The 13,595-nt window shown below is 39.3% G+C and overlaps 1 protein-coding gene across 1 annotated transcript; it reads left to right on the top strand.

The window, feature by feature from the left end:
• Nucleotides 1-12,933, top strand: LEPROTL1 (leptin receptor overlapping transcript like 1). Its single transcript, XM_047091676.1, has 4 exons — nucleotides 1-130; nucleotides 7,204-7,279; nucleotides 8,984-9,170; nucleotides 10,131-12,933. The coding sequence occupies exons 1-4, from the start codon at nucleotides 115-117 to the stop codon at nucleotides 10,245-10,247; spliced, it is 396 nt and encodes a 131-aa protein (XP_046947632.1). The 5' UTR covers nucleotides 1-114; the 3' UTR covers nucleotides 10,248-12,933.
• Nucleotides 12,934-13,595: the final 662 nt, after the last annotated feature.

The raw sequence follows: 13,595 nt of genomic DNA, 5'->3' as shown, positions 1-13,595 counted from the left end.
CAGCCGCCGCCGCCGCCGCCGCCGTCGCGCGTCTCGGATCTCCCGGCCGCCGCTACCGCCGCCGCCGCCGCCGCCGCCGCCTCAGATCCTGGAGCCAGGAGCGACGTCACCGCCATGGCCGGCATCAAAGGTGGGCCTGGGGCGCAGGGCGCCGGAGGTCTGGGTGGCTGCCCGAGGGGGGGGAGGGGGTCCCACGCGGCCCCCGCCTGCCGCCTTCCCGGCCCCGGCGCGCGCCGCGGGGTCCCCGCGCTGGCGGCCGCCCCCCGGCCCCTGGACCCCCGCCTCCGCCCTCGCAGCCTCGTAGCAGAGCTGGGCGCGGCGCCCTCCGGGAAAGGCCGGCGGGCGCGGCGGCTTCACCGTCGGCGCCCGCTTTCTGCTGATCTCGGCAGCCTCTGTCCCACCCATCGGCCCCCGTACCAAGAATGAAGTGGTCCGCGGTCTGCGAGAGTCCCGCAGCGCCTCGGGCCATCCCACACGTTTTGCAGGAGTTTGCATCCGCGAGAGAGGCGAGCGGAGAGTGGTTTTGAGGGGGATGAGGCCGCTAGAGATGCCAGTTACGTGAAATCAGTGTCATTTGCCGCTTAAAGGCACAAGTGCGATCTTGGGGTGCTGAGCCGAACCGAGTCCCTCCGGAAAGCCTTGGAAGGACTTGGGGACGGTTCTTTCCGGAGCCTTGGGCAGCATATCCACTCTCAGGACCTGTGCTCGAAGCTTCACAGACTCCAAAAGCTGATGCGTTTTGATTGTGTTTTGTTTTTCCGATAGTGTTAGACCGTATGAGCGACCCCGAGGTGCTCCTGTTCTCCACAAGTTGCACGTTGAGGCTTTTACATTTCAAAGTTTCAGTTGGTTTTTTTTTTTTTAATAAAATAGTTTAAAACTTCATGGAAAATTACTGGTTTATTCGTATATTTCCTTTAGAAATAAGGAAGGTTGCAATCTTTCCAGTTGTTTGGTAATTTTGTCAGTGTGATTAGAAATACCATTGACAATGTTTTCAACTTTTTGACCACGAATTACGTTGGTTTCCTGACCTGCGAATTGTAGAAGGGGCAGGCATGCAGGAAATGAAGAACTTTGATAGTGTTTTTTTTCTGCATAATTTATTTCCTTCAGGACAACTTTTATTGAACTGCTTTCCCAGAGTCACATTCTTACTCTTTCTGGTGTATTTTTAATGTCTGAGAACATTTCATTTCCGATATAAAACTTGGTAATTTGAGCAACAAAGATAATTTTTCGATCTGTTTTTTGAACTGTAATAGACCTTTTTGAATCCTTGTATGGAAAGGCATTTAGGGTAGAATGCTGTGGTTTTAAGGATGTGGCCAGTTTCCTAGTTCTTCCCCATTTCCTCAGTGTCATAAACGTAGGGAGTCTCTGTTGTAGGAAAATAACTGTAATTTCCTTCTCCGAATCTAGGAAAATATTAATCAGGTGAAAGTGCCACAGATGGAATTGTACTTACACTTTTGGTTTCAATAAGATTTTTTGATTGTTATGATTGTTTATCAGGATATTTTCTTTCTGTTGGGCTATCTTTATATTAAGCAGGAGTGTTGCTATCATTGGAGACCATTACTTTTTTTTTTTTCTTCAACGTTTATTTATTTTTGGGACTGAGAGAGACAGAGCATGAACGGGGGAGGGGCAGAGAGAGCGGGAGACACAGAATCGGAAACAGGCTCCAGGCTCTGAGCCATCAGCCCAGAGCCTGACGCGGGGCTTGAACCCACGGACCGCGAGATCGTGACCTGGCTGAAGTCGGACGCTTAACCGACGGCGCCACCCAGGCGCTCCGATTTCTTAAGCCATATTATTCGGTTATGTATTAGATTTTTCTAGCAACTCCCAGGTTAGGGAACTGGTCCCTGCTACTCTAATTTCTTTGTAATCACAGTATCAGCACCCTGTCTCAAGAGGGTTTAAATAATTGGACTGTTCCATCATCCCTAGCCTAGAGGCTTTGGGAGTAGAAACTAGACTCACCTAAGTTTTGCCCTCCAAATGTTTCATCACTCATTTACAGTATAAATTCTTTCCTTATTGATGTGTCATCTGGGGCATCCATTTATACACAAATGATGAAATTTATGTATAAATCAGCCTAGTTGCTGATTTCATAAGATTGGAGAAACTTCACAAGTTTTGAGAACACTTTTGAGCAATTTATTTAACCCCATTGTTTTTGTTTTATTATAGCCAGTATGACTGGGCAGTGAGATGTCACATGAAATTTTTTGATACTCGAATCTTACCTTGTTTTCATTTTCTATTTATTTAAAAGAAATCTTTCATTAACTTTCTAAGAGTGTACTCAAAAAAATTTAGACTTCCTTTTTTGATAAGAACATAAATAATTGTTCTTTGTCATAAAAGAGTTACCCCCCAGAGACCATCAAGTAGTAAAGCTACTTGCCTTTTGGCCAAGATTACCATAAACCAGTATGCTTTTTGAGGTTTTTCTGCCTGATTTCAATTTTTTTTCAGTCTCCTTTCTCTTGTCAGAGGGCAGATCTTGCTTATGTGCAGTTCTGCCTCCTCTTTCTCATTTGTTTCAATATGAGAAACAAGATCTTCAAACTTAGAAAATTTTATGTCACAGGTTGCATGTAACAGTGATCATTTCTGGGTGGGGAAAGTTACTTTTCACTTAATTTTGTTCTGGCTATATGAATTGCTATTGAAAAAATACTATAAATGAACATATATGACTCTTAAAATTCTTTTTTTATTCTGCTGAAATTCACACACAACAGTTGAATCACAAAAATGAATAAATCAATGTCAGCTGAATAGGAGCCTAAGGGTCTATTTATAAAGAATGGTAGATTTAGTGTATGGGCTTTGTGACATCTGCTTTGTCTCTTTAGTGACCCTTGTTTCCTCCAGGATTCTAAATTATATTCTGGATAAATAAGTTGTTACTATATAGTATTTATAGTGGTGAATTTAGCTGTTGGGCAACTACATTGAAAAAGTGGAGATGGTTCCCTGAAACTCATGTGACCCTGTATGTTAATTATACTGGAATTAAAATTTATTTAAAAATGGAGATGGTTTTTACTTTTTTAGCATGCCTTATAACAAATATCTTTAGTGTTCTGAGAATTATTTGCATTTTAGATCTAATCCAGTTCTCATAGAAGAAAGAACTGACATTCAGATATTATTATGTAGGCAGTAAATGGCTAGTAGGGTCTAGGGACCCATTGTCTTCTGACTTTCAGTTATGTGCTGTTTTTACTCTGGTGTGATCTTCCCCTCCTCTTCCCTTTTGTCCTTTTCTCTCTTTTTTTCCCCCTGGTTTCCTTTTATGCATTCTACAAATATTTATTATTCAGTGTTGAGAGCTGGGGTGTGAGCATCAACAACAGAAAAACTCTTTCCCTGCTGTGGTGGCGCTAACAGCTTGCAAGGAAAGACAGATACAAATTGATATAAAATTATAGCTGTGATAACTGAGCAAAGGGGATGTGTACAGGGCAAGAGAGCCTCTGCACATGCATGGCGCTCTGCCTGGAACGCTCCCCCCAGAAATCCTCATGATTCAGTTCCTCCGTTCATACAAATCTCTGCTCAGATGTCACCTCATCAGCGATGCCTTTCCAGGCCACTGTGTCTCGAAAAGCGCTCCACCTTCTTACTCTACCTGGTTTCTTTCATAGCACTTGACATTCATTTGCTTACTTTTGGTTTTTTACCATTTTGTTCTCCTGTTAGAATGTAAGCTTCATGGAGCAAGAGCTTTGATTTTTTTTTTTTTCATTGCCTTATCTCTAGTATCAAGAACAGTGTGTGACACATGTTAGGTGCTCAGTAGATATTTGTTGAATGAATGAATGAATGAATGAATGAATATGATAAGGGGAATTGGTCAAGTCAGGAGGTTTGGAATAACTTCACCGAGAAAGAAACGATTGAGCTGAGATCTTAAGGACATAGACGAGTTCACTTGGAAGAAAGAGGAAGGGGATGGAACCAGAATACAAGCTTCATGAGTGTGGAAGGGCCTTGTCTGGTTTATTTACATAAATAATCTCCAGCACCTGTTACATAGTTGGTTTGCAGTAAATATTTCTTGAATGAAATGAATGAATGAAAACGTATCTGAGGTAGAAGGACAATAGGTACAAGGGCCCTGTGGGGGAAGGAGCCTGCTGATTGCCAGGAGAGGAAAGGCCAGTGTCATTGACGTGCAGAGTACAAGGGCTAATAGCCTGGTGTGAGTGTGTCAGGAGAGTAAGCAGGGCCAGATTTTGAGGACCTATTTTGAATTGAACAAAACAAATGACAAACTCAATATTTTCCTCACAGTTTACATTTCACTCCATTGTAAATTTGAGGTTCCTCACTTGCTATAAAATAAAAGTGCAGGTTTTTTTCTTTTCTTTTTTCTGTAATTGAAAATATAATGGTATTATGGACTAAGTAAATATGTTCAGGTTTTACATGACCTGCATCGGTGATCTAAGGGAAAACTAAATCTGCCGACCTACCATGTAAGTGGATGTCCTTGATTATGACCATTTTATTTATTTATTTATTTTTTAATGTTTATTTATTTATTTTGAGAAAGAGAAAGGGAGAGAGAGTCTCAAGCAGGCTCTCTGCACTGTCAGCGCAGAACTGACATGGGGCTCAGTCTCACAAAACATGAGCTGAAATCAAGAGCCAGACGCTTAACTGACTGAGCCACCCAGGCACCCCAATTATTACCATTTTAATTCAGAGAAAGCTGTCAGTAGTACTGGGCAGCATTTAACCCCTTTACTGTTAATTTTGGTTTATATATGTTAGCTTTTGTCCTGGTAACTTTTAGGCCTTCTACAACTCTTTTGGATTTTAATGTTTCTGTTAAGGTTAATAGACTGCATTAAAAACAAAAAACGCCTAAGTTATTCTTTTAGCCAGTGCAGTTGCAGAAATATAGGTTATATAGAACTCAAAATAAATTGATCATTTATATCTTTGCTTAATTCTAAGCCACTAATAAACTGCCTATTCAAGAAAGTTGTTTCTACTCACTAATATATGGTAAAAAAAAAGTTATAAAACACATCGCTTTGTGTGTGTGTGTGTGTGTTTAATTTTAGAAACTGTGTTTCACCTATAGAATGTGTCTGTAGCTTGTGATATCTTAAAAAGTGATACCAAAGAAGGCTTGTACCCATTATCCTGCACATTTTGTAACATGTAGGAAATTAGGGGAGGAAACCCAGCTATAGTTTTGTAAACTATGTAACATTTTTAAAAATTTTTTTAGGGTTTTTATTTATCTTTGAGAGAGAGAGACAGAGCATGAGCAGGGGAGGGACAGAAAGAGGGAGACAGAATCTGAAGCAGGCTCCAGGCTCCGAGCTGTCAGCACAGGGCCCGACGCAGGGCTCAAACTCACACACTGCCACATCATGACCTGAGCCGAAGTCACTCACTCAATCGACTGAGCCACCCAGACACCCCCATGATAACATTTTTTAAAAACTAAAACTAGGGGTTCCTGGATGGCTCAGTTGGCTAAGTGTCCAACTCTTGATTTTGGCTGAAGTCATGATCTCGTGTTCATGGGGTTGAGCCCTGCGTCGAGCTGTGCACTGACAGTGCAAAATCTGCCTGGGATTCTCTCTCTCTCTCTCTCTCTCTCTCTCTCTGCCCCTTCCCTGCTTGCGCGTGCTCTCTCTCTCAAACTAAATAAATAAACATTAAAAAATAATAATAACTAAATACTCCCCTGAAATTTCTCTGACTTGATCTGTAAGAGTGAGTAATTGCAAATTTATAAAACTGTGGAGAGGATGAAATCAGATATTTAAAGCACCAGGTACATACCGGCTGCTCAACCGACAGCAGCTCTCGCGTCCTCTCACCCCCATCCCAGTCTTTGTGAGTCAACTTTGGAGGATAAGAAGCCATCTGAGTAACTTTTGAAACCATGTAAGGTAACACAGATTAACTGTTTTATAAAGATATGTAGAGGACATTAAAGGATATAACATGAACTCATGTTTAGGATTCGCTTGGCAAACTGATTAAGAAAACCCCTGACATTCCACCTTTTTCAGACAGTTATTTTCAAGCTTTCATTTTCTTAGGAAATCTTCAGGGTGCTTGATAAAATTTCAGAGTCCTGGGCTCTGGCCCACAAATTGGCATTTTTAGGAAACCTCCCAAAGGATTCTGCAGGTAGTCTTTGAAATACAGTGGAAACAGTGTTATGGTGTCAAGTGCCTCCAGACACATGGGTAGACCAAAATTAGTTGACTAAAATTATTAACTACGAGTATCCTTGGATACTTTTTTCTTACTAGTTTTGAGCACAGTGAGGGTGCATGTGCAAGAAGCAGGAGCTGATCATGAGAGACTTTCCCATTTGATAAGGTTTCTAAAGTCTAGTAAAGCTGAGAAAGCAGAGTTTCTCCACATCCTGTTTTTCAAACTGTAATGATCTGTGGAGTAAATATAACACTAATGACTGGAAGAGCATTGATCTGGGAGGCTAGGATATTCATTAGAATTGGAGACAGTGGGGCACCTGGGTGGCAGGCTGTTAAGCATTCGACTTCGGCTCAGGTCATGATCTCATGGTTCGCGGGTTTGAGACCCTGCGTCCGGCTCTCTGCTGACAGCTCAGAGCCTGGAGCCTGCTTCAGATTTTGTCTCCCTCTCTCTCTGCTCCTTCCCTGCTTACGCTCTGTCTCTCTTTCTCTCAAAAATAAATTTAAAAAAAGAAAAGAAAGAAGAAATGGAGACAGTAATGAGGGAATGTGGTGGTGTGCCCACAATAGGTCAGGGCCTTGAAAATCAGTGTTGCTTTATGTTGCTTTGAAGATGACCCCAAAAAACTTATTTTGAAACTATGGATAACTTACACTTTTGAAAATAACTCACTTTTTTTTTAGTGTTTATTTCGAGAGAGTGTGCATGCGCACAGGAGCATGAGTGGGGGAGGGGCAGAGGGAGAGAATCCAGCCCACGTGGAGCTCGATCTCATAAACCATGAGATCATGATCCGAGGATGCTTAACCAACTGAGCCACCCAGGCACCTTTGAAGATAAATCACTTTTAATGCATTCGTTTTTTGTGTTTTGCTTTTTGCTTCTGGGATCACAGGTAATGTTCAGATTGCTAATATTAATATTAATAAAAATAATATTAATTTAATATAATTAATATGTGTATTTGATTCTTTATTTACTTTGCAGCTTTGATTAGTTTATCCTTTGGAGGAGCAATTGGGCTGATGTTTTTGATGCTTGGATGTGCCCTTCCAATATACAAGTATGTAAAATTTTTGTCTTTTTTAGTGTTTTAGGGTAAATTTTTTCTACTTTTAAAGCTTTAAATTTTTTTTTAAATGAAAGCTTCTACTGTAGAAGTAATCCTAAGAAATGTTCATTTACCAAGGACAAATCTTTTTAAAAGTGCAAAAATCACTTTTTGGTTATTGCACTTCTGCTCAGTTTTGAGCATCTCTTAATAAAATTAAAGACAAGAAAATTTAAAATATCTTTTCAGCAAAAAAATACCAGAAGCAGGGTCGAGAGACAGTTGACTAAGAAAATAAAGTCATGTAAGCAATTATTTTCCATAGGATAGAAAGAACTTTTAAAAATTAATAGGATAGATTAGTAAGAAAAATAAAACTATATAGAAAAATCAACAATAAATATGAAAAAAGAACTGCCTGTTACTAATAAGCGCATGAAAATATACTCAGCCTCTCTCAAAATTAAATGAAATCCTTTGGTGAAGGTAAAAGCTGGGGCAAACAGGCACTGTCGTGTATGAGAAGGGAGAGGTATAGCTTCATGTAGTCTGTCATCTTGGAAGCCAGTTTCCTTGTAGCTCTTGAAGTCTATATATTCCTTGAACTAGCCCTTCCACTTAGAATTTCTCATACAGGTCTCCTGGCAGATGTTTACAAAGGTATGTGTAGTGAGGGGAGAGTATGGATGTTCATGACAATCTTGTCTGTAATAACAAAAAAACCTGGAAGTATCCTAAAGGCCTGTCAAAAGAGAAATGGTTAGATTATAATATGTCCATCAATGGAAATAGTAGGCAATCTTAAAAACAATGAGGAGGAGCCAAGAGCTGTGAGTGCTGATATATAAAGGTGTTCAAGATACATTGTTAAATGAAAAAGTGCAATGATTCATATTGTTAAAATTTATCCGTGTGGAAATATGAAAGGATCCACAAGAAGGTTGTTAGGAGAGCAAGAGAGAGAAAGTAGGGAGACATGGGCAGCTTGGAGTTTTCACTTTTTGTGCTTTTTTTTTTTTTAATTGACTTTTTATGTTGAAATGATTATGTATTATCAAGAAGTTGCAACAAAATAGTACAGAGAGGTCCCCTGTATCCTTCACACAGGCTTCCCCCAGTGGCTGTCGTACATAACTGTAGTTGTATTATCCAAACCAGGAAATTACACTGGCACAGTACAATAGCTAGACTGTTGATTCAAAGCCATCTATTTTCTATATTCTAACTTAAAGTCTTCAATATTACTTTCAGCTCATTTTCTACATTTTTATTTCAGTATTTTGGGAGTTCATAGTGACCTAACGAGAGTTTAGGGATGTTCCAGCTTTACCCTGAGAAGGCTGTCATTCATCAAGAAGTCAAGGGCATGAATCTTGAATTTTAAAAATTACTGTTACTATTTATATTTTCCATATGCCTCTTTATTTATAGCCTAAAATAAGAAAAATAATTTTGGGCCTTGATTCCAACTGCTGTAATTTATAAAGCATTTTTTTAACATAAGGAATATTTAATCATTGTGTCATAATTCACTTTAGGAATACTATGATTCTAATTATTACTATTTTCAGTGTTCAGGTTATTGTTTATTTTTAAACTATGTCTTGTTTTGAACCTTGCAATATTTCTTTGGTCTTTATTTTTTAAAAGCGTATGTTATGTGTAGGAAAATGACATAGATAGCAAAAACTACATTAACTTATTTTTTTTTTCTAGCCAATACTGGCCTCTCTTTGTTCTGTTTTTTTACATCCTTTCACCTATTCCATACTGCATAGCAAGAAGATTAGTGGATGATACAGATGCTATGAGTAATGCTTGTAAGGAACTTGCCATATTTCTTACAACAGGCATTGTTGTCTCAGCTTTTGGGCTCCCTATTGTATTTGCCAGAGCACATCTGGTAAGTGTATATATTTTTCTATGAACGATTTTACATCAGACTAGGTTAAAATTGTCTCAGGAAAAAGGATAGAGATAATCTTACTTTTGTTGTTAACTGATAAAAATGATATTGGAGAAGGCCGCCTGGGTGTCTCGGTCGGGTAAGCGTCCCAACTCTTGATCTCAGCTCAGGTGTTGATCTCAGGGTCATGAGTCAGGCCCCACATTAGGCGCCACGCTGGGTGTGAACCCTACTTTTAAAAAAAGAGGAAGAATGATACTGAAGAGCATGGCTGGGGTCTGCGGCAACAGTTGGCTTACCAGTTCTTCACTCTCAGAAGTGGGCACATCCTCTCACCCAGTGCTTAACAACCACAGGCCGCCCTCTGTAACTGTTTAAAGGCCTGAGGAGATAGTGTGTTCTTTGCATGGGAAAGTGTGAAAGAGGAGAAGGGCCTGAGCTCTGTATACCTGGTCTTTCCTCCCAGACTCACCAGTCAGATTCACTCCCCCATCTCTGGGGACTTAGAGATGCCAGGGACTGACCACCCTTCCACATGGAGGGGGCGATTACTCCCCCTCCTCCTTTAAAAGAATGTACATGGGTGTGTTTTCGTTTCCGGTACTTTAAATTTAATCTGCTGTCTAGATAAGATTTTAGATTCACTGAAGAAGAGTTGGAGCAAATTTCTTCATGAGCATTAAGTTGTAGAAGTCTCTGCTGCCTCCTCAGAATCCAGAAGTCTAACTTTTGAATAATGATCATTTTCATGACTTCCTGTCTTTTTAAAGGAAGCAAATTAAAAACAGCAATATAGAAGGACCGTTAAGTGTTGAATAGAGTGGAAGTTACTATCACAGATCTTGCTTGTTTTTATATCATGATTGGCATAGAACTAGAATCTAGATTTGCTTTTCATTTTCTTTCTGTTTTTCCTACATCTGTTAACTTAAGTGTTTATCTGTCTTATTTCTCTAGATTGAGTGGGGAGCTTGTGCACTTGTTCTCACAGGAAACACAGTCATATTTGCAACTATCCTGGGCTTTTTCTTGGTCTTTGGAAGCAATGATGACTTCAGCTGGCAGCAGTGGTGAAGGAACTACTGAACTATTGTCAAATGGACTTCTTGTCATTTGTCGGCCATCCGCGCGCACAGGAGATGGGGCAGGGATGCTGAGTGGCACAGCAAGCCTCTTGGGGGTGTTCTCAGTGCTCCCCTCTCACTTTTATTGTAAGCATACTATTTTCACAGAGACTTGCTGAAGGATTAAAAGGATTTTCTCTTTTGGAAAAGCTTGACTGATTTCACACTTATCTCTAGTATGCTTTCTGTGGTGTCCTGCTGAATTTGAGTATTTATGTGTCCCTGTTTAGTTATTTTTTTTTTAATCAACATGCAATGTTAAGCATTTTTAAAATGTAATAACCATTTGCATTGGTTAGGAATTAGATTTCTGCTGGCTATTACTGGGCTAAAGGACATCTTTTGTCTTAAAATTATTTAACCTCCATTGCAAAAAGTTAAAAAAAAAAGTTTTCAATCAGTCAGGATGACATCACTCCCAATTTTATGCAGACCATTGGCATACCTTATAGACTGTACACTCAGTACGCATATAGCTGCATTTATACCTCAGAGGGGCCAAGTATTAATGCCCATGCCCTCCGTAAAGGTTGCTGGTTTTGCCAGTAAGCAGGTGTTTTGTGGATTGAAAATTATTTTACGGAATTGCCACAAAGGAGTGCTTTTCTTCTCAGTCGTTAGAGGAATTTATTGTTAAACTCAAAGGTAAGCGTGTAAAACCAGATTTTTGAGATGGTTTTTATTTGTCTATTATAGATAGAGTGAGTTGCGTTATGGGAAGAAATGATGTTGAAATTCCATTTTTTTAATCCTCTTTCTATTTATAAGTGAAATGTTTGATCTTCTATTTTTCATATTTTACTGTGGGTGAAGTGGAACATACTACTGATAAGGAAAAGTTGTAGTGTGCATCATTTAGACCAGAAAACCTTTCCCTGCTTCCTCCTTTTAACTTATTTTCTACGTTGTATATATTAAGTAAATTAACTTTCCAAATATAGTTTGATAACACTTTAAATTAGAGGTGTTGATCTCACCTGGAAAGTACTTGCTATGCTCTACATGCTGAGTGCCCTGCCCCGCAAGGCCTTGACATGATTAACAAGTGACTTGTTAGTCTTGCACATAAGTCATGCATTAACAATTTAAGATTTAGACCATGGTAATTGTAGTTCTTACTCTCTAAGGTTATATCATATGTAATTTAAAAATATTTAAGACAAGTTTCCTGTATACCTCTCAACTTTTTTTATTTTTATTTCATCATGATAGATCTGCTGTTTCCTTTTAAATGGCACTTATTGTGTGAATTAATGCAAGGTAGCCAAATCCAGCTGTATAGCAGCTTCAGACACAGAAGACCTGACCAAAAAGTTCCCAGTAACCAGGCATGATCAAATCGTTGTGGTCATTTGCATCTCAACAATTATCAGTACCTTTTGCAAGAGCTAGTAACGAAGATGTTCAAGTTGGTCCGACAGTATTTTGTTGGGATATTTGTGTGATTTTTCACTATACTTACATAAAAATTGTTTTGCCTTCAGACAAAACTGAGTGATCATGACAGCTTTTATATAAAATTTATTTCTGAAGAAAATGGGAACCCATTTTGGGTTTGTTCAGCTTTTTACTAAAGATTTACTAAAGATGCCTAAAGTCCACAGGTTTTATTGCCAGGCCCAGGTGGTGACTCTAGCTGTGAGATGGGAAGCAGAGTGAGGCTGTCCCGCCTCTACAGCAGGCTCAAGACGGCTTGCAGTGTTACAGTGATGTAGCCCTAAAGGGGATGGTACAGGCGTGCATGAATTAGCTGGCCATATAGTTGGGAACTCAGTGCGTGGGATCTACTTGATTTTTTTTTTGCAGGAAGTACACTCTCTGGCCGTTCCCGTTTTCTGTTCTAGAATATCAGTGCAGTGCACTGCGACTATTCTATTCACTTGGCCATAGACTCTTTCTCTAGCAGCCGCATATTTCTGTGTCCTGGTTGCGTTTGGCAGCATCGTGTCTCTCGTCTTGCACACGAGCTTGACATAGTGCTGTCTGATCTCTAGGCTAGTTCTTTGAGCTGTGAATTTGCCATAGAACATGCACTGATACCGCATTGCCATTCTTCTACGGAAAGAAAACTTTTGATGATGAAACAATAAAGATTTTCAATATCTATGTTACTTTGTGGGTGTTTTTGAAATGCAAATATGCTGCACACTTCAGCTCCTGAAGTGTGTTACTCATTTTAATAATGCAATATATTAGTCATGAATGTTAGACTTGCAGAAGTTTCACTTCCAAAACAGAATTGAAACTGTAGTAGTAAATATTACAAGGAAGCCCTGTGATTTTGAGCTATAGATTGGTAGAAGTAGGTTAGGGAAGTAGAATTTTTAACTAGCCCTTTACAAAAAAGCCATAGAGGATTCTGTTGACCTGAAAAGACTGTTGATAATCAAAAGTCAAGGTTGTACCTGTTCTTAAATTTTCAGAACCTTTTTTATGACCGTATGTTTTATTGTGTATTTATTACCATTCATTATTGGAGCATTTGGCTTTTTGCAAACCTTTCAAATAGTTAAGGGCAAGAAATCTGTGTGGCATAGTGTGATTGGAGAAAAGTACTGTTCTCTTTTATCAAACGTGAATCTTGTCCCAAGTTGTCTTAATTATATAATCTCATTATATGTTTTAAAAAGTTTAAACCATAGTTTTAGTGTTTGCTCTAACATGATGGGGGGGTGGTGTTGTCAAGATGATCCATATTTCTAGAGGAGACTCTGGAACATTTACGTTGAATGTGACAAGATTCAGAAGTTTCAGGTCACTTTAAATCAGCACGTCAAATTTAACAAGCAGCCATGCAACATTACCGTTAAGTGATGTGTACGTTTTACAGCTCAGGATGCTTTATAATTTATAAAATAGGTGGGAAATTCAAAATCCTATTTCTTCCATTAAGCCTGTGTTATCCTTTCTCTTCGTGAAGATTAAGGAGCTCTTATTTTAATGCCTCCCAATTTTCTGGCACTCCCAGGGAAGAGAATACATCCTGTAAAATAAATATTCCAGATAACTGAAGCTTATCTCAAAAAGAACTGACAGTTGTTTTATTTATTTTGGTGAAAGTATTAAATGGGTCATACACTCTTGTACTTCCTTCGAATATATTAAGGCATTTTGCGTTTTCCTTGGTAATTTAGGGTTGTCATAAATTATTTCCCCTTCTTTAAATGGCCCCAGACCCGTATTTTTCTAGAACTGTGTTTTTGCTGGCTTTTCTTACAACTGAGTCTGTGCCTAGCACTCCTTAACTTACTTTGTTTCTAGTTTTCTAAATCTGTAGTACATTAGGAAGAGTGGAAAG

This window comes from Lynx rufus, unplaced genomic scaffold (genome assembly GCF_022079265.1).
Source record: "Lynx rufus isolate CCGP_SWC_20201006 ecotype Redwood Valley unplaced genomic scaffold, mLynRuf1.p SCAF_3, whole genome shotgun sequence".
NCBI classification, from domain to species: Eukaryota; Metazoa; Chordata; class Mammalia; order Carnivora; family Felidae; genus Lynx; species Lynx rufus.
Note: the sequence above shows the minus strand (reverse complement) of the source record. Positions and strands in the feature narration are given on the sequence as shown.

Bases quoted from the DNA above. Each gene is read 5' to 3' on its own strand.
- LEPROTL1 (XM_047091676.1), top strand. The intron at 7,280-8,983 runs GTATGTAAAATT...TTTTTTTTCTAG, and splicing joins TGTGCCCTTCCAATATACAA to CCAATACTGGCCTCTCTTTG. The intron at 9,171-10,130 runs GTAAGTGTATAT...TTATTTCTCTAG, and splicing joins TATTTGCCAGAGCACATCTG to ATTGAGTGGGGAGCTTGTGC.